The 27208-nt window shown below is 39.0% G+C and overlaps 1 protein-coding gene across 2 annotated transcripts; it reads right to left on the bottom strand.

Moving 5' to 3' along the window:
• Positions 1-7919: 7919 nt before the first annotated feature.
• On the bottom strand, positions 7920-25708 carry MACIR (macrophage immunometabolism regulator). Of its 2 annotated transcripts, XM_036849268.1 has the most exons (4): positions 25430-25706; positions 18385-18474; positions 12235-12284; positions 7926-10397 (listed from the first exon to the last, which is right to left on the bottom strand). In XM_036849268.1, the coding sequence occupies exon 4, from the start codon at positions 10372-10374 to the stop codon at positions 9751-9753; it is 624 nt and encodes a 207-aa protein (XP_036705163.1). In that variant the 5' UTR covers positions 10375-10397; positions 12235-12284; positions 18385-18474; positions 25430-25706; the 3' UTR covers positions 7926-9750. The 2 variants fall into 2 exon arrangements, with proteins under 2 accessions (XP_036705164.1, XP_036705163.1); XM_036849269.1 differs by lacking the exon at positions 12235-12284 and having other exon boundaries at positions 7920-10397; positions 25430-25708.
• Positions 25709-27208: the final 1500 nt, after the last annotated feature.

The raw sequence follows: 27208 nt of genomic DNA, 5'->3' as shown, positions 1-27208 counted from the left end.
ATAAAGAATGGACATGAGGACAAGGGGGGAAGGGGAGGGTGGGATGAACTGGGAGACTAGGTTTGACGTAAATACACTACCATGTGTAAAATAGATAGCTAGTGGGAACCTGCTGTAGAGCACAGGGAGCTCAGCTCAGTGCTCTGTGACGACCTAGATGGGTGGGATGTGGTGGGGGGGAGGGAGGGGATACATGTATACATAAAGCTGATTCACTTCATTGTACAGCAGAAACTAACACAACATCATAAAGCAATTTTACTCCAATAAAAATAATAATAAAAATAGTATTTTCGGACCTCAGTTGACCTTGGGTAACTGAAAATGTGGGAAGGGAAACCGTGGATGAGGGGGCAATGACTGTAGTTGTTTCTGGGGTACGTTACACTGTATAGTTTGATGAGAGCAGGACGGTGGTAAAGATGGAGAGAATAGTGTAGGTTACCTGGAGGAAGTGCTATGGACCACACCTAAGTCCGTGCCTTGAGCTGGAGCAGCCTGGGTGTAGAGAGGGTAGGGGTCAACTCTGGCTCTTAGAAGTTTCAGCAACACAGGGAAAAGAGGGCAAGGAGCTGGAGAGGGAGACGAGTGGGAGGAAGAAGTCACCTTCTAGACACTTTGTCATTGTTGCCAAAGTTCCTGACAACAAAGTGTATCAGAACACAGTCTCTGACCCTACTCTTTTTTTTTTTTTTTTTTTTTTTCAGGATAGGATAGGACACTAATCATATGAATAATTTAGCTGTCAGCACAAGAGAAATCGACCACTGGGGAGACATATGCTGTAAGGGTGTCACACGCCAAAGAATGAGATTAGGAATCCTGCCAATCTTCTTTAAAAGAGATCTTCAAATTATCAGAGATGGCTGCCTGAAAGAACTGTGGGATGAGAAGTAGAAAGTTCTGCAGGGCAAAGCAGTATCATGCTCTTAAAAGACAGGACTAAACAACCATCACCAAGAACACGACCTCACTCGAGGCACTAATAATGGATTCTGAAAGTAGGATGTTCAGCAAATATTTCACCACATGGTTCAGAAGTCCCTAATCAAAAATATAACATGTGCACAAGAAAAGGTTCACAAACTTCAGAAACCTATCAAGACAGGTGGGTTCTCTTCTACTATTTTTGCTTTCCCAAATTGTATCAAGACCTCAAATTAGGAACTAGAAAGCAAATCCAAGAAATTGAGGAACGTACTGCATTGGATAGAAAATTACTAGCAAAAGAATGTAGAATAAGAATCAAAATAAAACTGTCCACAAATATTTTTAAATGGTCCTTATCTTTTAATCTTCCTAAATCTCAAGGCTATGTTCAAACATTTAATAAGATAAAATTCTAAGAAAATATTTTGACCTCAACAAGAAGAATTTTCAGGATATAATAGATGTGGCTATTTACTTCAGCGATTTTCAAACTCATGGTCATGAGTTAAAAAAAAAGTTTAAAAAAACTGAGTTGATATTTCCAATATAATGTTTACTTATTCATCTATTTCATGCATTTACTATTATACTGGCAAACTCATACATGATGTATACAACAAATAAAAAGGTTTTAAGGATAAAATTAAAAATATTTTAAAAGCAGTCTAATATTTTCTTCCCTCACCCAGGTGGATCGTGTTTGCACCGCTTGGGATGTTCACAGTTCAGAAAACACAAATTTAGTTCATTAACTGGATGTGATGGGCAACATATATTCACCCATAACTTACACTCACACACGTTTGAGATTTTGCAATATTTTATCCAAAAAACTTGAATTTAAATGTAGTGCTTTTATATTACTATGTAGAACCTTTTTAAAGCAGTTGTGGGGTGAATGAAGATACAGCAAATCAGGGTTTCAAAGATTTTTTATTACTGCCGATGGCTGCACTTTACTCAGCAACTACTATGTGACAGGCATTTTATATTACATGTATTATATCTAATTCTCACAAGAACTATGAAGTAAAAATTATTTTTCCCATTTTATTTTAAAAAATGAAATTAATGATCAACCACATCCTGCAAATAAGTGGTAGAGCCAGGGTGGGTATCTTTAAAATCACAAAATCAAGATGATCACAATTACAGGACATTATGTGAAGGGCCAAGCATTTTAACTGTTTAGTATTTTCTTTGTTTACAGCTGGCTCCTTAAAGCAAAGAGAGGGGAACTGAGAAATAAGCTGTTAACTATTAAAAATTCTTTAGATTAAAAAAATAACCGCTCCCAGACATTTCCACCTGCTTCTCTTCCCCTCCTTCAGCAAACAGTACTTTTAGGTCCTAGAAAGACACCTGCAGGAGAGATTTCTGGGAGTGGTTACAGCAGGTACGTTTCTACTGATGCAGTTGCCCGAAACCTTAGAGCTTTGAGTATTGTTCCCCAAAACAACATCCTTTAATCTTAAAAGACAATTTTTTAAAATTTGTTTTTATTTATTTTTGGCCACGCACCTTGTGGGATCTTAGTTCCTCGATCAGGGATTGAACCCACGCCCTCAACAATGAAAGTGCAGAGTCCTAACCACTGGACTGCCAGGGAATTCCCTTAAAAGAGAATTTACTAAGGATACGTTTTGGAGCTTGCAGAGCAGGGCATTCATTCTGTTCTGCACTGAAGAATAAGAGCAGGAGAGAGAAAGCCAGCTAGATTCCCTCCCCACTCTTCTTCCCAGGCTGACTGTGCAGTAGGAGCACCTTGGACTTCCACTCAGGACACAGAGTTTCCAGCTATGTTCCCGAACAGGGCCTGAAACTGGCTACTTGGCACCAAAATGCTTATTCCTCGTCCAGACACAGATACAGCTAATATCTATGAAGCCTCCGGGCTGCCGAAGTGCCACAAAAGATGAGAAGGGTCCGTGAGCCTGGAGAAGCTACTTTACACTAAAAAGTTGGTTGAATTAGGAGAAATGCTAACTGTAAAATGTTGTTTGCCAGTTTAAGTACCATGATTTGAAATTTCACTGCTAAATTCTTCACCGGAAAACATGGGTTAAACTACAGTAGTGATTCAGCATGATTTCCTTTGCTGGAGATTTTTGAAAAGATGTATGACTGCTTTCCATTCAGGCATTCTCTTCTGCCTGGGAAGTCCTCACCTCTCCTACCCACCTGGCAGATTTCTCTTCACTCTCCACACCCAAGCATGGCTTCCCTAAGTGCAGCTTTCCCCACACGTAAGCTAGAATTAGGAACTTTCTCGTCTGTGTGCTCAAAAAAATCTTAAATCTGTATTTAATTAGAACCACTCATTTTAAAATGCAACTATTTGTTCTTGACTATGGCTTCTGTGTTTACTCACCTTGTATTCCCATCACTTATTACTGTGCCTGGCACATAATATATCACAAAAAATATTTGGTGGATGAAGAAATAAAGGTTGAATCATGAATCTGAAGAAGCACTAATTCCTACAGATAAATTATAATAGATTCGTCTCAATGGTTCTATTTCAAACAAGGATTTGTTTGCTTTTATACACCTTATATAAAATCCAGAGGCTTCCCTGGTGGCGCAGTGGTTCAGAATCTGCCTGCTAATGCAGGGGACACGGGTTCGACCCCTGGTCTGGGAAGATCCCACATGCCGCGGAGCAACTAGGCCCGTGAGCCACAACTACTGAGCCTGCACATCTGGAGCCTGTGCTCCGCAACAAGAGAGGCCGCGATGGTGAGAGGCCCGCGCACCGCGATGAAGAGTGGCCCCCGCTTGCCGCAACTAGAGAAAGCCCTCGCACAGAAACAAAGACCCAACACAGCCAAAAATAAATACAAAAATAAATAAATAAATAAATAAGACCCGGCACAACCAAATAAATATTTAAAAAATAATAATAAATAAAAAAATAAAATCCACTATAGTTCTTTGAACATTCTCTTTGTAGCCTTATAAGATCACTATATCTGGTTGTCAACATACAAAGGAACCCTCTCTCGTTACTAGTCACACCACAAGTCTAGCCTAACACAAATGAGATAGCTCTTACAACTTTTCTATTCACAAATTAGGAACCATTATCATCTGCAGCATTTCCTATAATTTCTAAACAGAGTAACCCGGCCCAGTGGGGAAAGTCATGTTTTCAATTGTTTATTCTCTGGCATCTCTAGTCTAGTCAAAAGGTTCCTCAAAAAAAAAAAAGAGGAAAATTTTAAAGAAAATCTGAAGGAAAAATACACAATCTCACCTATTTACTTTGAACGCTTGATCTAGCAAGCATTTAAGAAATGAGTATCTGGTGAAAAAAAAGTAGTTAGGCAATGTTATACCAAATGTAATGTGTGCTCTTGCCCTTAAAAAAAAAAAGAGTCAGTCTGTCACGTTTAGAGAATATCTTTCTGAACCATGAGTGGATTACCTTATGTGGCCTGCCAGAAAACAGTATTCACTCCTATAAATACCTAATCCCTTAAACATTTCCCCCATAACTGCATTAATTTCTCATTAGATGAGCATGTCGCTAAACATATATGTGAAACATAAGAATAACAAAACTCAAACTTTATAAATATTAGAAAGTAAAATACAGAAATCTACCAACAAATGCAGGGTTCTAGGTGGTCATTTCAAAAACAATCTGTATTAGGAAACTTCCTGAGCAAAACACTTACCATATAGTAGTTTCATTTCTTACACAAACTACATCAAGAATACACATTTTTAAATGTACTTCAGACCCTAAATAATTAAAGCAAACCTCTCAGTCACCGACCCCCCCCAACCCCAGGATAAAGGGCAATGCAAGAGAAACCAAATCACTAAAATATCCATTTATTCTCTCATAGGTTTCACCTCCCCTGTCCCCAACTCCAATATTTCAGTTCTTTAACTACCCCACCACCTTAACTCTTCTCTTCTAGAAAGTGGGTCAGTCCATCTTAGCAGGCCACCTGGAAGAAAGGTGGAGGTAACCACTGAACGTTACTGGCATGCCCTGATCCTTCTCAGATTCAATTATTTTAAGATCTTGCCTTCCCCATATTTTTCATCTCCCCAAACTTCCCCATCAAGTCACTTTTTTTCACTTTCTACACAGACAGCAATGTTAAGTGAGCACATTCAGTATATAGGCCAAGCTACTGACAGAAAAATGAATAAGATAGTTCTTTCTCAGATTTCAGTCCCGTAGGATTTAAGCTCCTCTCTTAAATTAATACTTATTCTACAAAACACTCACTTGGCATACATCTTATGCTACCTTGCCCTACCTCTCCCAATAACAGGCATGTCCTTGAAGGTGAAATCCATCTTAATCTCTTTTGTCCCCAGAATGCCTGCATATTCTCAGTAGGCACCTTATGAATTCTCCTCTGTTCTCTGGTTAGAAGACTGGGCCCAGAATGGTCTCCTCAAAAACATTCAGACCATTTTTAAATTCACACTGTAACCCATTGCAGAGGGTGTGGTGGGCAAACAGGTTTTATCTCCACTGTAATGTTGATCAATTCACTAGCAGCTGCCTAAAGTGCTGGGTTAAGAAAGATAATAAGGTCACATTTGGACTCAGAGAGAGAATGTACACTGATACTAATAATGGATTAGTGATGTCTGCCACATGCATAGGTGAGGAGCATGGGTGTATGCATGCTCAGTATTTGCCACCTCAACTCTAAACCCTGAGCCAAAATCTGAATGTCATTAAGTTCAAGAACTTCTTACTGCCTAAGTTCCTTTCCCTAACTGAAGCATTAGACCAGGCATGGAGGGTTCAAGGTCTTCCAAATATATATTTCCATGTATAATCCTTTTACGTAAAAGTTTGGTGAAGAATACTCTTCCTGGTGAATTAGACTTAAAGGTCAACATCATGGACCCAGTGTTCCCCTCCCTCTTTGCACCGGCACACAGTAAGAACCCTTTCTCGAGCATTCGGTAGCAACTTTTAAAGTGCCGCTAAACTTTTCCACAAAATCAAAAGCATCGAAGCTCTTTATTCCAGAAGCAACCCCAGCCAGGATCACTTAAGGATTCCACTGTCTGTGCAGCAACTCTTTCATTCCAGTAGATGTTGCGTTCTTCTGTTTAAAGAGTTCCCTTTTCTCATCCTGTGCTCTCCGATAAATCTGTACATTAAAGACAACCCCAAGATCGGGGTGACAACATTTAGGAGATCTGGTTTCAGATCTTTCCTCTGAAATAATTTAACAAAACCTGACACAAAGTCATTTTACCATGGCGAGAACACAAATTCAACATTTTTCCCCCCAACTAAAGAAGTGACCTGTGAGCCCAGCAAACTCAAAATAACAAATCAAACCCATTCTTATTTTGTTTCTAGTAGTGTTCTCGTCAGCCAGAAAAATCCTTAATTTTTTTCTAATGTAGTGCATCACAAGAACCATTTCATAATTCTAAAACACACTACAAAGTAGAAGGTGCATCCTTAAGGGCTGACAGCCTCCACTTCTAGCTTTATAATCATATTTATTATATTTCCAAGGCAATCTTCCTCATTAATTTCCATTACCCTAATCCAATTACATTGTTTAAAAAGGCAATTCTACTTAATACTTGCTGTCCTCTCTGCATTACAGTGACGTACATCCTTGCTCTCTCTCCACTCCAACTCTTCTAGAGCATTTACGCCATTTATGCTTGACAGTCTTGTCTCCTCCCTTCCATGACTGAGAACAAACCACTTAGGCCACAGTCATTTCAAAGTTCCCTTAAAAAAATTTTAACGGCTATAATGGAATAAAAGCCCTTCCAAGACAAAAGTATGTTAGAATGAGAAAATTAGTAAACATAGGTTGCTTTTCCCAAGATCTCAAGTAATATTTTCTTCAGTGAAAGGCCGATTTGCCTTTAAAAGTTCACTTAGAATCTTCTAAAAGCTCCCACACCTCAAATATTGAAATCATTTAAATAAATATCTCAGGGAAGGAAAAGACACAGTGAGCCACACTTGGGCATTAAAGGGCACACGGGGCGATGGAGAGGACTCAATGGGTCTCAACAGTAGCCTAGCTGAGCCAGAGGCAGGAAGACATGGGGGTTCTGAACAGGTTTACATTTTAATCCGTCCCCATAGTCTTTTCTTCCCTGACTGCTGACGCTGGGAGCCCTGGAACCAGAACTACAAATGCAGCAAAAGTCGAGGAGCAAAAGAAGCTCACCTGAGACTGAGGCAAGGACTGGACTCTATTACTACTTTAATGCATCAGCTGAGCCTGTAAAACATGGTATTTTTGCCAAAAAAAATAATTAAAAGTTATGTGATACTGCAATGTATTTTAAGATAATATCAGCAGGTATATGATGGACAAAAGTATGCCCTGTTTAGTACAGAATATCAAATTGAATGAAAATGGAGGGAAAAAGAATTTTAAAATAGAAACCATATTAAAAGGCTAAAGAAAATGTGATTTGTTTTCCCCCAGCTTAGAGGTCCTCCCTAACCTTTTTTCTTGATAGGATACTACTACCTACTACTGGAGCATATGCACAAAGTGTAGGGAAAGCAAGACTGAGCTAGTGAAGGGGCTCTGCAAACACATTCTGAAAACCACTGACCTTGAGTTTCGAAACTTTCTTTCTAGGACACCAAACTTTAAATTATATATATTTACTAATCACATAATAGAAAATATATCTCAAACTTTTAACCTCCCCTCATTTTTGCTGCAGAGTTTCACACCTGTCTTTAAAAACAAAATGAAACAGCTACATATTTTTATTTAGCTTAAGAAATTATGTAGGCACATGGGCAGAGACAGATCTCACAGTCACACAGTTGTGTGACTCAACACATACCATTGCCATGAATACATCCTTTACCTTGAAATGTGAACGAGCACCAAATGTGAAATTATTATTTTATTTTAACAAAAATGGAATCTAAAAATAAGTGCTTCGGTGAATCCTTGAACAGTAACTGGCCTGTCGATGATGGACCTCTTTAAAGCACAACACAACAATGTGTGTTTATATCACCCTTTTATTTCATAGTTAGAAATAATACAGTTCCACAGGGTAAGTCATCAATAAATAATGGTGTTTAATCATTAAACGTAAAAATCCCAACTCTTTGGCATCTGACAGGATTCTATTTCTTGTCAAACTAATGACTGTATAGATATAGTTAATCTTAGTGATCATTCGTCAATACAATATGTTACAAAGGTGCAATTTACTTTAAAATGTACAAGAGCTGAATATTTCCAGCCCATCAAGAAATCTGATCAACTCAGTAAGATATGGGCCAACTTCCCTGAGGCTCTTTCACATGATTTGCCTCAGTGGAAGTATAATAAATGTTGATTAAGAGTTCCTAGGGTTTTCTAATACTTATTCTGCTCTAAATAGAGTTTGTCATTCATTCTGGCCAAAGAAAAGTCACAACTGCACCAGGAATGACCCACTCATTTAATTAAAAGGTGTTCTTATTTTATAAGCAAGATTGCTAACACCTTAGAAACTCACAGCCCCCCAAATAAAATTTAAAATAAGGAGGTCTATGCTGCCAGAAATGCCAATTCAGTAATAAATTGCACCTTCAAGAGTCAAAAAAGAAAAAAAAGAAATAGAAACTTTTACAAAAGGTACATTACATACATTTTTTTTTTCAAAATATATTCAAGAATAGTTGAGCTGTATTTGTTACTAAAGCCAGGGCATTATTTCTTTAGCAACAAATTAAACCAGTGCAATTGACATAAATTGTTAAGTAATCCAGGATTAACCCATTAAAACTGCAGAAGCACTTTAGGCTCCTGCACTAATCCTAGAAAGTGGAATTTCAATGAGTGCCTGTGCTACACAGAACTAAAACTGAAATGACCCGATGCCATGCTGAATGGTATCACTTCATATTTAGTTTAAGCATTTGAGAGTAGAAATCATGAGTTCCTCTATTAGAGTTCCATTCACTTACAGAACATTCAGATGCAATCAGTATTATGCCTATAATCCACAATTTAAAGAATCCTTTCCATTTTAAAGTTCCAGATGAATCTTAAATTAGAAAATAAGCACTAAGGAAACTTTTTCAACTTATGAAAACTTCATATTGGAAACTTTCCTGTAAAGTTTCCCCCCACCCACTGTAAAATAAATACTTTGTATCCCAAATTTAATTTTATTAAGACACACTTTAATAACGCTATAAAGAAATATTTTACAGCCATAGAGATCAATAACTTTCCATGCGGAAATAAAAAATTCATTGCTCAATAATATTATTGAAGCAAGTGAAGAAAGATTATTCTCTTGTCAATTTGAAATGTTAATTTTTTTCAGTGCAAAACCAGTTATAAAATATTTAAACTCAATATTTAAAAATAAAACGTGGTCCAATTTAGCAATGTTCAAGTTCTAAATTTCATAAAACAAATCATTACATATATTTTATAGTAAAGTACAGAGATTAAAGAAGTACTTGAGTACTTAAGATATAAATTTCTAATGAATCATACCAAGTCAGCAACAACCAAGCAGATAACATTCCCAATTTGAATATCAGAATTTTAAAGACGATATTACTGTACCAAAGCCTTTTTCTTCCCAGCTAAAAAGCGATACAAACTAATGGTCAACATTGTTTTCCTTGCAGTTGCGTGCTCTAGAATGATTTCACCTTAAGTACCTGTGATTTCATTCCTGTATTCAAAATTTGATCCAATTTTTATGTTCCAGGAACACTTAGCTGATTTAACCATCTATAATGTAAAGAGTCCTGTACAGAGTACAACAGTGGAATTTTCAAGCCAAGTGTAGGCTGACCTAAACTGGTTTACATCCCCTGCAAGTCACTCATGTATTATTCCTAGCAAACACACGGTCCCCTCTGAGGGTTAGGTGTTGAAGCTGGTACTGTAGCACTTCTGTGTCAGCTGGCTCCTTGATGTTCATTTTATCTAGATTGAGGTAGTCCAGAGATTTGGAGTGAGCCCTCTTACCTTTAAGAAGACAGAGAGGCAGAGGCCCATGGAGGGCCTTATAAGGTTCATAAGGTAAAGATTTAGTGCACTTGTCTCCTGAGCTGGGCATCCGCCTTCGCCTCCTGCCATTGACAGCTGGAATCTCGTACGGCTGGTAGTACCTACTTCTGGTTTTATACAAACGAGAGGAACGAGCAAGTCCTGCATCCAGCTGCTTGGCGCGCAAGGAAGGCATGGCTTCCCCCTTACTCTCTTCACCTCCGGTGCACTTCTGGGCTAACTTCAGGAGCTCCTCACCAGTCGCGAAGCCAACCAAATAATTAGAGTCCATGTGGAGGATCTGGTAGCCTGACACAGTCCGGCGCATCGGCGAGCACGGAGTGCTGGAACAGCGGGGCTTCTCCACCTCTGCCTTTCCCGGGGAGCTCACCTCGGCCACGGGCAAGGGCAGGGTGGTCAGGGTACTTCTGGACTCTCCATTAACATCTACTTCCATTTTAGGCACCAGTCTGCACACTCCTAAAAGCAGACAGACTCAGATTAGAAGAGTGTAACGCTCAGAACCTCGGGCCAAGCTGGGTGGTTTGAGAAGGCTCAGGGAGCATGAAGTTAACACCGGCCTGAAAAACAGCCAATGTACATCTGACAGATTTTTATCTATGTCTATTAAATGTTCCACAGCGAGCATGAAATGACTACTACTTCTCTGCCTTCAAGAACTCAAAGGCAGGTTAAATTAAAGTCTGAAGGACTACTGAAAGGTTCATATGGAGAAGCGTTAACAGAAAACAACAGCAATACTTCTCTAAATGCAGCGCTCCATTCACTCACACAAAGTTTATTCCTTGATGCGATTATTCAGCAAATCAAATACAGAGCTCAACATAACGAAGCAAATAAAAATAATCATACACAATTTCACAAGAATCCACACAATATTTCCAACATAAAAATTAACTTTAAAACTAACCCTTCAACTGTGTTTAAGGGGCATACAATAAAAGATAAAAGCTGATCAATTTCTCCAAAGAATCCAATTTAGACCTAAAAAAATTTTTAAGGTATGGAGGAGTCTTAAGGGAAGGTTCCCACAAACCTTGTAAATGTTCCTTATTCCATATCTCCAATCAATTATTTAAAGAAAACCATTTTGTAATTTACAAGTTAATCCTAAATCCAGTAAATCAGGCCATTTTTAATATTAAACATATATCAAAATCAAATGTTATTTGACTATTTAATCCTAAAATATACCACAGATTTGACAGTTATTTTATTCTGCAACACCTAAGACAGTGCACTTTTGAATAGTTTGGTAAACGGCAGAACAATTCACAATGAATACTAATATTATTTATTCATCACAATGATCACATTACATAATTTGGAAAACCCCAGCAACCAGAAGTACCACAAACAATGGCCAGGTTCCTAGAAACTTGTAGATAAATCGAATTTTGGAAAATAAAATCCAAGGGAAGCTGAGTGACAATGTCACTTCTGATAAACTTTACTTCTACTTGATCGTCAATTAGAAGTAGGTAGCACAGTTTTAAATGTCTCAGATCACTAATTAAAACGATGTCAACTGATAACATGTCAAAAAAAATGTGATTTTAAGATTAAATATTTATTGAATTAGGCTATTATATTAAATAACTCTCACGAATCCCTTTGTAAAACAAATAACCTTTTCCTAATTGAATCATTTTCTAAAATTTGGATATTCATTCAAAATCTAAGCAATCAGAAAGCTAAAATAAAAAAAGTCCCAACCTTATTCCTTCATTTGCATGCTGTATTTTCTTTTCCCTCATTAGAAAATAAATAAACCAAGACTATGAAGAAGTTACCAGATGCCATCCTGTCCTCACTATGGTCCACACATCTCTAGTACAACTGAAAACTAATATCAAGAATGATTCCTGAGATAAAGTAAATGTCAAAGGGATCCATATAGTTTTGCTTATTACTTACTTTTTACTCTAAATCTTAGACTATTTCCAATTTTAATTTAACCAAAATACCTTAGTCCCTCAACACTTCTAGATTTAAATTAATTGGCTTTATTCTATTTTATTAATGTAAAAATAAATTTATATTTAATTGCATAATTTATTTCTCTGTTGAGAAGATGGGAATAGGAGGTGACTACCATGCATACTTTGATATGCATGCAAAAACCTGAAGATTTCTCATCTAATAAACTTTAGAGGGCCATATGAAACCTCATCAGATTTTATGCTGAACAAACAAATGTTTACTCTAAGCCAAATGACAAATTAATCCTTCCTTTCCCATTAATTCTGCAGTCCAGAAAGAGCACAAGAGGACAGATCCAAGGCCTCCAACATACCTAACCTGACAGGCAGCTACAGGCGGGAAGTGTTTCTCTGATACTTCATTCTGAAAGAGAAGGAGAGGAGGGTCAGTGAAACCTAAATAATCAGGGCTGTGGAGGAGATGGAGACCACCCAAGGAGAGTCACCTAGGTGGTGACACTCAAGCAAACAGTCCACATTAAGTGACACACCGGTCTAGGTTTCTTCCAAATCTGGCAGTCCATGACAGTCCATGGATTTCCACCAGTCACTGGTACATTATAAACTTCCTAAAATTCATGAATTCACACTTCACCCATTCTGAATTGGGTGATAATTCAAAAAGAGGCTAAGCTGGAAGTCATCTTATTTGCCCCTTAGTATAAAAATTGCTAAGCAAGCTAACAGTGTGCAAAGTCACAGTAAAGAAGAGTGGGCACAGGCTTCTCTGGTCAACGCAATCATCAGAAGTTTGCTCCCTCACTAAGTCAATCCTGCTCCATCAAGGCAGTCCAAGAGGAATACTTAGAATCTCTAGGGGTTGAGGATAATGAATGGCAGGATACAAAAATTTGAGAGAAAAAGCCAGAAATTATACACCAGCTTAAAAATAAGTACCTGGAAAATTAGAAAAGTGAAGAAAGTGAGTGAGACAATGTATAAAGGTCAAGATTTGATGTGACAAGAAAAAGACACTTCTGTCAGATGAGTAACTATGACTGGTTAAGTTTCCAGCAGCCAAAACACCATAAAAAATATCACCTGGCTTGGGCAAAACTATCCAACAGGATCTTCAGACATCTAACCTGATAGACAATGATTTAACCTAGATTGTTCAGCAGAAAATGTAGTTTAAGAACTCTGGAAATTTCAACCAAGCAGCCTACCATACTTTAAGAAAACTTACCATATGTAAGAAACCTACTACACTTTACTAATGCAAACAACACACTCCCTGTAGAAAACACTACTTAACCAGAAAGTTAAAGAAATAAGCATTTCTAATATCCTCTAACAAAAATTTTTAACCTAGGAACTAAGGATCAATACTCTATGTAACACTTCTGAATGAGAGTCCTGCTGTACCGGAACATGAAAAAGCTCATTTTAGATATTACATACATAATAGCTGCTGCCTGCTGAACCTCTGATGAGTAATTCTCAGGGCTGGAAAACTGCAGTTTTTAGTTATAAAACCTCAGGACTCCTGCTCCAAACAATTGCATATTCTCAAAACTAACAGCTCTTTGAGGTGGTTTCGTGGTCTCTGTAGCATACTGTCCTATATACAGGAATATCTTCAGATCTTGACACTCACGTAGGAATATGAATGGTTCAACCAGGACTCAGCAAATTGCATAGATTTTAAAAAATGATCCTTTTTACTTATATTTTGCCTCTCTAAAGAACATCTACTGTGGGGCACTAAGAAAGCTATGTGGAGGCTAGCTGACTGGCAAGTAAGTATTTCATTTTTAGCTGGGAAGAGTGCTGACTAAGCAGCATAACCTTCCATTCCTCGATGTGACCGAAAACAAAACTTTTTATGCTATTAAATTGCCGAAAATTTCCTGAGTAGATTTAAATATTGGAGCAAGATCCTGAGAGCAGTTACACAATCAACGTTTACTTATCTTTTTAATGGGCAGAAGTAGTGTAGGTACTGTCCCATCAGAAGAGGGGGACGTACCCTCTAAAAAGATGGGGGTGACGTGAAAGACAATAAAGACTGAAAGGTCTCAAAGTCAGCATATATGAATGTCCAATAATTTTCACTGCAAAATTTCTTATTAAAGGCATTCATCAGGGAACTCGGCTACCGTGACTACATCGGATGTAGCCTGTGTTAGCAGTATATTCTTTCTATTTTTTTTTTTAAGTAACTTTTGTTTATTTATTTATTTATTTATTTTTGGCTGTGTTGGGTCTTCGTTTCTGTGCGAGGGCTTTCTCCAGTTGTGGCGAGCGGGGGCCACTCTTCATCGCGGTGCGCGGGCCTCTCACTGTCGCGGCCTCTCTTGTTGCGGAGCACAGGCTCCAGACGCGCAGGCTCAGCGATTGTGGCTCACGGGCCCAGCCGCTCCGCGGCATGTGGGATCTTCCCAGACCAGGGCTCGAACCCGTGTCCCCTGCATTGGCAGGCGGATTCTCAACCACCGCGCCACCAGGGAAGCCCAGCAGTATATTCTTTGTATTTTACCATGAAAACTCTGCTTATGGGTTTGTTATTTTTAACAATATTCATGACTAAGCATTTTGTTTTATATTCTAAAATAAAACTTGTATCAAAAAAACATACTGCCAAGATAAACAATTACAAAGCACCCTCTGTAAATATTGCAGGTATACGTGCAACAGGCACCACACCCACTGCATCCTTAAGAATAAATGTGAACCGAGAAATCAGGCCCACTGCTAACTTCTGCACCGCAGAGCACTACAAATTGGAGACCAGCAACAGAGACCCTTACTGTTTCCATTAATGCCTTTCATATGCAGTTTAGAGCAAAAATAAAAACTGGAAACAGAAAATATGATACCAGAAGCAGCAATATTCTGTGGAATAGAGTCTAGAACAGAAAATGCAACAAGCATAAAAAAGTCAACTTGTAGCTGAACACTGCTTTTATAACTGAGTTTCATAAACAAGTACCAGAAACAACTGTAATTTTTTTAAATGACACCTAAGGGTCTTCAATATCAAAGTCCCTCACAATCCAATCAGCAACAGTGGCACTCAAGTATATTTATACAGCACAGGGAAGACCTGGCAATGTTCACAGGCACCACTCTGTTTCTTTGAAATATATGAGGACTCCAAACTAGACAACGCTAAACAAGGAAACACTTTAATATTTACCAGGAAAATGTACACAGTGTACATTTTAAAAACACTGGGTACAGCATGCAATTGTGAAGTTTAGCTGAAACTAAAGCAAAAAGTCCAAACCACAACACACATGTAGGGGAACCTGATGCATCAAGACCAGCACATTCAAAAGACCGTGACCATGTGGAATCTACTCAGCTCTGAACCCCCTCCAAGAGGCCAAACTTCCTATACATTGGGCACCAGGAGCAACATTTTGAAAATAAAACGTAGATGCCTCAGCTCCTTAGACCAGCTCTGAAAATAGCTGATAAGTTTCACAACTACTATACAAAGAATTCTTTTGAGAAGTACTGCATTCTGGAAGTGGTTTTTTTTTTAATCAGGCTTATCAAAATAAGTCACCCTCTGTAATCAAAAAACTGCTCCAGTATGCTTGAACCGTTTTTAGCAACACATAGCAACAAAATTTAAGACAAAACAGATGTAACATAACTGTCTAAATATACAGAACAAAAATATCATGTGAACAAAATCCTTTTCAAGAGGTACCTGAAACGAACCATTCAGAACAGAGTCATTCCTTGGGAAATGGAGTCCTTCCTAAGCATGACCATTATCAGTCCAGTGATATCTAGAACCATCTAATTTTAGTGCCAGAGTCATCTAGGAGTTCACTTTCCCGGAACCTCCGATTACAGAGAAGAGGACTTGTAAGCCGTGAAGGCAAGGGCCTACCCCGAGCCAGGTGTGCAGTTCCAGGTCTCCTGGCTTCAAGTCCAGTTCTCCTTCAATGTCATCATGCTGTGCCTCTAGCACATGGTTCCCAAAGCTGTCTACACACTGACACACCCAAGGAGCTTCAATAAATACTGATGTCTGTGCTCTATCCCAGATCTGTGACTTAAATCATCTGGGGCGTAGCCTGGGCTCTGACATTTTTAAAAGATACCGCAGGTGATTCTAATATGCAGACATGTTTGGGAACTTGTCTTACAGACATAGAACTTAACAGATAGAAGAATTTCACTCCTGTAAGTTCCTGCCTTCTTTTCCTTAATCAGTAATTATAGTCACATTAGTGAATATCGTTTTTGGCTGCTTCCAACTGCTAACAACCTATCCCTAAGGCCTTCTAATTTACTGTTTCTAATCCACTGCTGTGCTTAAAAAACATCTGCTAATCAAACTTGTTAAAACTGGATATAAAATATAAATAAATTAATGCACTGAATGAGAATTGGGCTTCTTCATCTGCACATACTTCGGTATAGTTATAGTTATTTTAGCTTCTTAGAAGCCTCTGTCAGGTACAGCTGCTTTGGATCACAGTTGGGCAATTTCTTATAAAGTTAAATAAATGCTTATTAAACAACCCACCCACCTTACCTGTAGGTATTTACCTAAGAAAACTGAAAATATATGTTCACACAAAGACCTGAACATGAATGTTTATGACAGTTTCATTCATAACCACAAAAAAAACTGGAAACAATCCAAACATCCACCAACAGGGTAACGGACAAAGAGACTGTGGTGCATGTATAAAATGGAATACCACTCAGCAATGAAAAGGAACAAACCAGGATTACACTAAGTGAAAGAAGCAGACAGAAAATGTTATATGCTCTGTGATTCCATTTATATGACATTCTGGAAAAGGTAAAACTGCTGGGACAGAAATCAATCAATGGCTGCCAAGGGCTGAGGCTGGGAGGAGAGGGCATACTACAAAGGGGCACAAGGGAATTTGGGGGGGGATGAAAATATTCTATACATTGACACTACACAAACGGCTACATTTGTCAAAAGCCATCAAACTATACACCTTAAAAGGGTGAATTTTACTGTATATAAATTATACTTCAATAAACCTGACTTTAAAAATAAGCCTGTCACACCAAGTTTTTGATGGTCCTCCAAATTTTAAAATTCTTTAAAATCCTTCTGTGGACTTCCTTGGCAGTCCAGTGGTTAAGACTCCATGCTTCCAGTGCAGGGGGCAAGGGTTCAATCCCTGGTCAGGGAACTACTATCCCACATGCCGTGCAGTGTGGCCAAAAAAAAAATCCTTCTGATACTGTTTAATCCCAGAATCCAAAGGAATCTTAACGGTTGTCCAGTCTATGTTTGAACACCTTCAATGACAGGTAACTCACCACCTCTCAAGTTGGTTCATTTCCCCTTCTGCAGCTCTGCTAGAATGGTTTTTTATTTACATATATAAGTACATCTTTAACTATGCATACATACATATGTACACATATATGTATACTGTATGGAGAGAGAGATACATACACACACATTTCTGTAGCTTCTACTCATTGTTCCTTGTTTTGTGCTTTATTTCAATTGAATGAGTTAATGACCCAGCCATATCATTTCTTATTCAATATCCTCTAAAAGTACTTTGTACCTATAGTTCTCAAACTTTTTGCTCTTTTCCTCAAAACTGAAAACTTTAGTTATGCTTCCATTTTTCAATGTCTTAAATTACATTTGATAAATTTGACAGGTTATATCTATTAAATGAAACAACAGTGTTTGTTTTTCCCCCATCATTCTTTTGAATCATTCTACTGCTGACTGCTAATTTGGAGATCACTTACTATGAAACTGCTTTTTCAAAACATTATAACCACTCTACGTGATTCAAAGCCAGGACCTACAAAGATATTGAGCAAGTAGAATAACATACCAAAGCATGAACTCACACTAATATAATTTTTTAAATGCTAAAAAGGTCATTATTAAATTTTTTCCCCTTCAAAGACCTGGAGCCACATGGACAACTGTGTCAGCCCAGGTACACAGACACACTGAAAAAAGACAACTAAAGAAAGACAACAACAGCACTGCCTATTTTTAACAGTTTAAATTCATGGTGTGATAAAAGGAACGTCACACTTGCAGTAAACTGAGAAACGACTAAGTGAAAATGATATTCCTTTCAGTTACTTGTTTGCCATTCTTTATGTATAATACACAACCAAACCTTCTGCAAATTACTTCACCAATCTTTGGAGATTAACAGTTTTACTAAAATTTCCCTGAAATTAGAGCAACTGCCTCTTTACTATATTTCAAAATATTATTCCATAAGACCTCCTTTATCTTACAAGAATAAAAAAAGGAAAATCTACTCAAAAGGTCAAACATTTCAATTATAATAACGTTAGCATTTTGTAATAATAATTTCAGTTCTCACTATTAAAAATTTCATAATTACACTATATATATTTATAATAATATACTGACATTTCACACTCATCTGGTTTATATAGTACTTAAAACACATTATAGTATTATGTTCATACAACGGGTTAACAAACAGAAAAAGCAAAATATAACTCACCAGCCTAAATCCCAGAAGATGTCACTGTACAATTTCCAATGAGTCCCAAGGGAACACAGGCATAATAATTTTTCTGCTCTACTCCAGATACTAAACATGAAATATAAAAATAAACCTTTAATTTAACAAGTAACACAACTTATAAAGCAGTTATATCAATTCTAACTGCAAAGCATGATGAAGCAGGAGATACTAACACCAGGTACAGGTTACATAGGATACAATATTAATTAATTAAAGTAATTTTGAGTTTGTTCAGGTAAATGCAACCTCAAACATTTTATCATGCTTGTTTCTCTGTGTTCTGTTGCTTAAACTCTACCTGGAGACTAATAGTAGCTACCAGGGCTAAATGAAGAGCCAAGAAAACTTAGGGGTTTAAATGTTGGTTCCACCCTCCAAATCCTATTCATGTGTTCAACAGATTTGCAGTATCCTATGGAAAATATAATGCTGAGACTGGGGTCAAAAGAAAACGTCCTAGACCTTGCCTTGCTAAGAACTCTGCCTCTTGACCTGGCACAAGTAGCAATTTTTAAAATGAGGACAATTCCATCCTTCCTCCCTCATAAAGTTGTTATGTGGATCAAATGAGAAGTAAGTGAACGTGTTTTGCATGCTGCAGACCCCTTTACGAATGTGTGATGTTATTATTATGCAATTAATTTTTAATGTCTACTCTTTTCAGACATAAAATAGCAACAGTCCTTCCTAAGACTGCTCTGAGGCAAATGATTGAAAGGCTCATGGAAAAACATTTTTTTAAAAGAGAACAACTCAAAAACACTTCTTTATAGTTATTACATTGCTTACGGTTTCTAACATCTCTTCTGTGCCTTTCACCTCTTACTTGGGGAGAAATGTATAAGAAAATCTATCTTTATCTCATACCTCCCTAATTAACTGGGTTAATTTCTTGAGACCAAGAAAACTCAAAGTTTCTTCCACCTGTAAAGGTTTCTTTGGTTGGTGGGTTTTCTGTTGTGCTTAACTTGTTGGGGGCAGATGGTGGCTCAAATGAGTTGAATAGATTCATTTTACCTCTGTAAGTGCACAAAGCCTGAAGTGGCAACAGTTCAACTCATTCCCAAAAAGATTTGTTACTTCATTATTTTTCTAACCAGCACAAAAGAGTTTTATCCAAAGGAAATGGATTATTACTGAATTAATAAAGGTATGTGCTTCCTCTGCTTGGGACCCTGGAAGGAGCTAACACACCCAGAACTATCATTCCAAGAAACCAACATGATTATCGACCTTTGAAACTTCTTTAGATTTAGTTTAGACACCTTCCCTTTCATTTTTTGTCACAAACTATTTTCAAATTGGGTAACCAAGAAACCTAGATAATTAAGTCTGTTTCACCAACGAAGCCTCTGGTTTTAACATAAAATGAATTACAGTGTAACAAAAATTGTTACCTAACAATAATTTTTTATTTAATATAATTACCCCCAAAGAATCTCCCCAATCCTAATGTTATAAAGTTCAAATTGATTTCTTATTCAAGTAAATGGATTTTTAATGGGGAAGGGAAATTTTTAAAACCATTTTTTAAATTTTTAGCACCTTCTACAAGCCAAAAGCTATATGCAATTTATATCATTTAATCTTAACTATATAGTCCCATCAGGAAAATATTACCCCCGTTCTAAAGTAGTTAAGCAAGTAATACTATTTGAAAGTCAGAGCAAAAATCCAAACCCCAATTTGTCTGGTTCCAAAGCCCACTGACATCACTTTATACACACATGGCTCTGTTTAGTGATAAGCCCAGGTGTGTAACTTTTTACACAATAATCATGTTCCTGAAAAATGTATATTAATTTCTGTAAGTGGGATCCTATGTTAAATGTGTGGAGGGTTATTTTATTTAAAAGCTCTATTGCCTCATTTGTGAAACGGTTGGAGGAAGGCAGTTTTAATTACTAACTCTAGGGTTATTTCCAGTGTGAAAAATGTTGGAATTCTAAGGCACATACAGGAGAGTCTTATACAAAACCATTCTAAATCATAGACCCTTCCTCCTCAGACCTTATAAGATTTTTTTAAATCAAAAATTCTAAGGCAGGAAAAAATGTATCAGCCAATATTTGCTGGTTATATGGTTGGATGCCAGATATAGAAAGATATCTCCACTTGATTTTTCAGGGCTACATCTATCACAAGTGAGATAGATTTCATTTAGACTTTTAGAAATCTAGACTGAAAACCCAGAAACAGGAACATTAGAAAAAATAAAAAACTGATTTTAAATAAAGAATAGTTTTATAAAGCAGTCTAAAATCTCAAACTTTCATATAATTTGTACTATGTTTCTGGTGATATGTTCTTCTTTTCAAGCTTTTAAATGCATTGGAAAAATATATTTTCCAATATTTTTTCAATACTAAAAGGAAAATCAACCTAAAACTTCATTCTGGATTTGAAAGCAGAGGAGCTTTAAAGTAATTATCCAACTCTTGCACTAGAGCTGATGTGGAAGTCTAGGAAATGGTCGTAATTTCATAGTAAACAAAGTGTAGTAACTAATTACCCCTATTATGCCAGTGCCAAGCCAAAAACAGAAATACAAACAAGAGTCCAAGGGAGCAACACAGGGCGAAACCAAGGTGTAGGAACTCTGTTCCATTTTTTACTCATTTCTGACTCGGCTTACTGTTTGGTGTGTAATTGCACGCTATCCATGCACAGGTGCTAAGAGGATGATGATGATAAAGATGGTGAAAAAGAGAAAAAATTTTAAAATAAAAAGAACGAGGTCAGAAACTAGTATAAGAATATAGCTTCTTTAAGAGACTTCCTATAAAGGAACCTAGTAAAAATTATAATAAGGATTTTATTCTCATCTCCCATTAGAAAGAACTAAAAGACTGTAATTCAAAAGTCCCCAAAATATATACCCTCCAAATAACACTTTTAGGATACTTTAAAATCTGTAAATCTCTAGCACTTGCAATTGATTTTGGCCAATGTTTTGAACATGAAGCTTTGACAAAGTATCAATGGATCTTCTCTCAAAAACAGCCAAAGGGAAAAGAGCTCATGTGAAATTCTTACAAGATGGACTAAATACCGCATAAAAAACAAAAGGAAGTAAAACTAACACAACAATGTAAAGCAACTGTACTCCAATAAAAATTAATTAAAAACAAAAAGCAAAAAAAAACAAAGGGAAGTAAACAGAGCAAAGGCTAGAGTACATAACGCTTCCAGCTATAAGCAGCTGAAACAAGCAGAAAGTCCTGTGACATAATCCTGTAAGCAATGAAAATAGGAAAAAATTAAGCCTGGCCAAGAGCTACCCATAGGCCTCTGGACAGGGAAGCCATGGGTGACTAAGCAAAAGACACCCAACATCTGACTGCAAATGAAGCTTCTACAAACAGAAAAGTCTGCAAACATTAACTAGCAAGTGTGTCAAATTTTCTCAGGCAAGGTGATAGATACCATCACAGGAAAATAAGAATGTCCTTCAAAAGTCGGGTGACCGTATGTCTCAGTTTATAGCCAGTGCCCTGGCATAATTATTTACAGCACCCCCTTTATCTCTCAAACCTATCCCAGTTTGCTAATTGTATTATCATCCTACTCAAAAGTAATATATAACAGTGGAAAGGCAATGAATTAAAAAAAAAAAGGAAGAAAGGCCCTTCTGCTTGCATAGTGGCTTTCTTTACAGTTCCGAGTAGTATTTCTTTGGGTGTATCCACTCAGCCATTCAATTATTCATTTACTCATTCAACAATATTTCTTGGGTCTTACTGTGTCCCAGCATTGTACAGGTACTGGTGCAAATATAAAAAGTGAAGCCTGAGACCAGACAAGAGGGGAAGACAGACTAGACATGGAAATACATAAATCTAACACATATAACAGTAAACTTGAATGGCATTGGGAACCTAAAGGGAGTGATTTTCCCCAAAATATAGACGCTCCATATGGAAATTTTCAAGCCCACACAAAATCCCTACACACAAAAAAGCCACAAATCTCTGGCTTCATCATAGATCCATTAACAAAACAGCAATATGAAAAAAATTAACAAAATATCACTTCCAAAAATCATAAGGTTATAAATATGAAGGCGAGCATATAGCCCTCAAGAATTTTGGTAAATAAATCTCACAAATCATTAAAGGTTATATTACGAAAAGCAAGATAAACTTCAGGCAGAGAAAACTGGTAGAGAAGTTACAGGTTCTAATTCTAGTTCCCAAAACAGGAAGGAAAAAAAAAAAAAAGGAAGCAGGTAGTTTCCTCACAGTGGCTATTTGAGGAGAGACACACAGTGAAAAAGGACTTGGCAAAAAATAGCAATTTTTAAAAGTTCCATTCAGACTAATGAAAATATTTTGCTACCAATGGTCTCAGAGATTACTCTAATAATAAAAAAAAGAGGACTTAAACATCTCTCAAGTAAGAGAACACTGAGCAGAGATAAAATGGTTTAACTGCCAAAGTACAACATTCACAATGAAAGTAAAATGCTTAGCTATACTTACGTGCTCGTATTAAAGGTTACTTTAAAATTATCTTACTTTTCCACTTGCAACTCATAAAAACTAAATCATCAATAATTTTCAAGAAGAGTTAAGTAGGGTGTGACTTTTCTGAAATCATCCTTGACCTTACAAACAAATCATTAACCACACCAACCTGGAAAGACAATCCATAATTGGTTCAGAAGAAAAAAATGTGTTTCTCTTTCTAATATCAGTTCTTTTAATAGCAAATTCCTTAAAGGGCAGCATTCATTTTCTTTCTATTTCTACTAGTAGAAATTAAAGAAGTTACCAATGGCTTATCATTATGTGAAATCATCCTTCTACTTTTAGAAAAAAATTCAGTTTCACTACAAATATGACTGACAGTAACTGGAACTGCAGGTCTACATGCAGTCTTTACAAGAAATTTGCCCCTTAGGAAACATAACTGAAATAGGACAGGTGTACACAGTGGAATCGGCTAACGTTCCAGATGAAAGCTTAAAACCAAGAACTTATTTTGATACGCTGGTGACGAAATCAGAGCTCTCTCTAGAGGAAACGAGCTGATTTTCCCCCAGAGGATATAAATCAGCCAAAAAAAAAAAAAAAAAAAAAAATTAATCCTGTATATAAGGTTTTATTACTCCCACCACACTAAATAATTTTAAGGGTTAATGTGCCCACTAGCTCTCCAAAGTATACAAAATTATACAGAGAAAGTAAACAAAATCACTGACCATTATGTAAGGTCAATAAATACCCTCTGTCTTATACCCTGGAAGAGATACTACTAAACAGTCTCATTTACAATTAAATAACCTAAAATGTTGGCAGAAGCATATTTTAAACACCAGTTCTTATCAAATCAAGAGGTCTCCGGGCTCATTAATCCTTGTATTTCATGCTGGTCATTTTATTAAGTTTATAATACATACACAGTTACATAATAAAAACAGAGAAACCTGTGAAACATTCATTAAGTATAATTGTGTAAGCATAAATCATGGTCTTGAATTAAGAAAGTACCAAAAGCTTCACAATAATAACCAATACTGCATTTTGAAATGACTGGGAAAATAAACTTTGGGAAGAGGTCATTTCTATCTCCTTAGTGTCTAATCTGCTCTACAGGGTTAAAATAAATAAATAAAGCAACTTACAACTGAACTGTAGTGTGGCTTATCTGAGAAAAACAATGTAAAATGAAGAGTCTAGAAACGTCGGAAATGTTGTGCAAGAACTGTTCTTTCGGCTAGGAGTAGCGAGCACGCTATAAAATGCTACTGCCTCCATTCTTCCCCTTTCCTCGAATGATTAAAAAGTTCCCAGCCCCAGTGTTAACCTGTGCGCCACAGCCGTACACATACACACTCAGCATCTTGGCTCGACACAAATCGGTAACCAACCCGAGTGCAAACTGGCGTGGCAGGAGAAGCGGAGACACCCTAAGGATGTGGAACATTTACAAGGAGAAAGGGACGGGGCCATCATTCCCTTCGTGTTCCCATCTCCTTTCTGGCAGAGATTTGCAGATTCCACCACTAGAGTTTGGCAGCTTCACAATGGGGCCGCCTTCTCAAGGTCTGACTGCCGCCCGCCCGGAAACCCCTTTCCTCCGCTTCCCACCTGGCCCAAAGTTCATCCGCGACAGGTGGGGCGAGGGCGGCGATGCCCAAGGACATCTGCCGCTTTCGCTTCTGGCCAGCACCCGGCCCCAATCCACACGCGCGCCCCCGGCCACGGCCGGTCTGCCCGCCCCCGCCAAATCGGCAGACGCGCAGCGGGCGCTGGCTGCGGGTTCCCGGACGGCCTCGCCCCCTAGACTGCTGCGCGGACGAGGAGGGCAGGCGAGATAAGGCTGCCAGGGATTGCCCCGAGGTGCTATCTGGCCCGGGCAGTCGCACCCGGCGCGCGGCCCGGGCAGACAGCCAGAGGCGCAGCAGGCCCGGGAAGGACCTACTTCTCAATGGGGCCCCCAGGCCAGCTGCCCCGCGATGCGGCCACGGCGGCGGAGGAGCCAGCGTGCGCGCCAACGCGCGCCGACTTCCGCACCGCCGCACCGCGGGAGACGCGCAATGGGTCGTCGAGTCCCGCACCTCCCCGGCGAGCGCACGCCGCGCGCACACGGGGGCGCACGCCCCTGCACCCTCAGTCACACGCGCTGCACACTCACGGCGTCTCCAACCCCACCCTGGGCCAAGAAACTGCGGGCTCACGGCACCCCGCCAGGGCCCCACCCAGTCCACCAGACCCTACCCCCCTGCTCGGGCGCCGGGGGACCAGACCGCCGAGGCCAAGGGCCGCTGAGGCCGCCCGCCGTCCATCCCGGAGGCCCGCCCGGTCAGGGTTCCCCAGCACCGCGCGGGCACCGCGCGCCCGACCCCGAGACGAGGCAGGGAGGAAGGGGCGGCGCCACGACTGGAGCTGGCACCGAGGATCGATGACTGAGGCAACCCCCCTAACCCACGCACCCACCCACCCATCATCATCATCACCACCACCTTTTCTGCAGCACAAAAGGTTGCAGAAGGAACCGCCGTCCCCGTGCAACCTACCAGTGGCCCACAGCTCCGCCGCCTCCGCCGTGCTTGGGGCCGCGGAGACTGAGACAAGGGCTCGGGAGGCGCAGGGCTGCGGCGTCGAGATCCGGGCTGAGGCCGCCAGCCGAGCCAGCCGGGTACCCTCTCCGCTCCCACCGCGCTCGGCGCCAGCTACGGCCCGGCGTAGTCCCCGCCTCCTTCTCCTCCTCCGCCGCCGCCGCACGCCTTCCCGCCCTCCTCCCTCTGGCTGCAGAGGCGCAGCCCGTCAGCGCTGAGCCCGCCTCCTGCGCCCAGCTCACACACCCTGAGGAAGGGCGGACCCGAAAGAGAAAGGCGCTCGGGAGCTGGAAGAAGGGAGCTGGAAGAAGGGGGCTGGGGAGAGGGGGGTGGAGCTGCCGGCTGCGGTGGTTGAGGGGGAGGAGGAGTCGTAACCCCCGCTGCCCAGTCCAAACCCGCGCACAACAATTCAAGTGCTCCCACTCGCAGGCCTGGCAACACTCAAGTTGCCCCAGTTATGTGTTGTGGCGATGTTTGTCATTGGTGAGTCTCCGCTTTAAGGACGCAGCACTGAGCTGAAGTAGAGAAGACTGGAAGCCCATGAAATTACAAATTATAGGGTCAATCTTAGAAAAATGCTAAATATCTAGTGAATGTGGGGAGGAGGGTAAAATTCAGATTCTGATTTGATTAGCCCCTTTTTGAATCCTCAGACTTGATCTTTTCCATTCTTGTAAGAAATTCTTTCCTTTGATCATTCTTTCCTATTCTCGATTCATGTACATCTGTCTCCTCTGCCAAACCGGTTATCAAACTCAGAGATAAGAATAATTACAGGCATTTATTTAGCCCTCACTGTGTGCCAGGCCTTTTTACATGCATTTTCTATTTTACACTCCTCAACAATTCTGTAAGAGAGTGACCAATTATGATTCGCGTTTTAAAGATGAAAAAAAATTAAGTAATTTCCTCGAGGTCACACACACAGAGTTAGTGGCTGAGGTGGGTTTGAACCCAGGCAGTGGAACCCCAGAATTGTTTATAAATGATGATAATTTGTGTTCCAGTCTCAATCCAAGAGAGTTTGTTGTTCTTTCTTCTTGTTTTTTTTTTTAAGAAAATGCTTTATCTGAACATAAAAGGCATAATCTTGGTGTAAATTAATAGAAATGTAAACAAATATTGATTCACACTTGTTCCAAAATCTATATATGTCCCTGAAACTATAAAGACAAATCTGAACACCCTTATTTCAACAGTGATGTCTGGAGGCTCCTCAGCTAGAAGACATTTTATACTACTTTATGTGCCCTAAAATACGTATGGGAAGATTATAGAACAATTTTAGGAAAACATAAATTATTTCTAACAGATATGTATAACTTCTCAAATATAGAACCTGGCACGACGTAGTATGTGTTAAATGAATAAATGAATGGACTTTTTTTTCATCAGTACTTTAGGAGAACACTGAAAGTTATTTCAGACTATAATCTGTTTGACACAGTAGTATATTGTTCTGATGATCACTTCTCATAAAACCACCTCCAAAACATAGTATATTTTATATTCAGAAACTTACTTTCATTCTGTTCTGTCTGAAATCTTGTAACCTTTTCAGAAGAATGCCTTGTACTTGCCCTTTGCTCTGAAAGGTTGTCAATGTTCTTTGGCCAAAAGCAGTAAAGTTCTGATTTGCCTTTAAATTTATGAGGCTCAAGGCTAGCTCTCTTGAGGGGGCATTGTGTCCAAATTGCCTCCCTCCCTGGGTGGTGCTTTGTTCTCCCATCCTAGCCC

Source organism: Balaenoptera musculus, chromosome 3 (assembly GCF_009873245.2).
Source record: "Balaenoptera musculus isolate JJ_BM4_2016_0621 chromosome 3, mBalMus1.pri.v3, whole genome shotgun sequence".
Lineage (NCBI taxonomy): Eukaryota > Metazoa > Chordata > Mammalia > Artiodactyla > Balaenopteridae > Balaenoptera > Balaenoptera musculus.
This window is presented reverse-complemented; position numbering and strand designations above follow the sequence as displayed.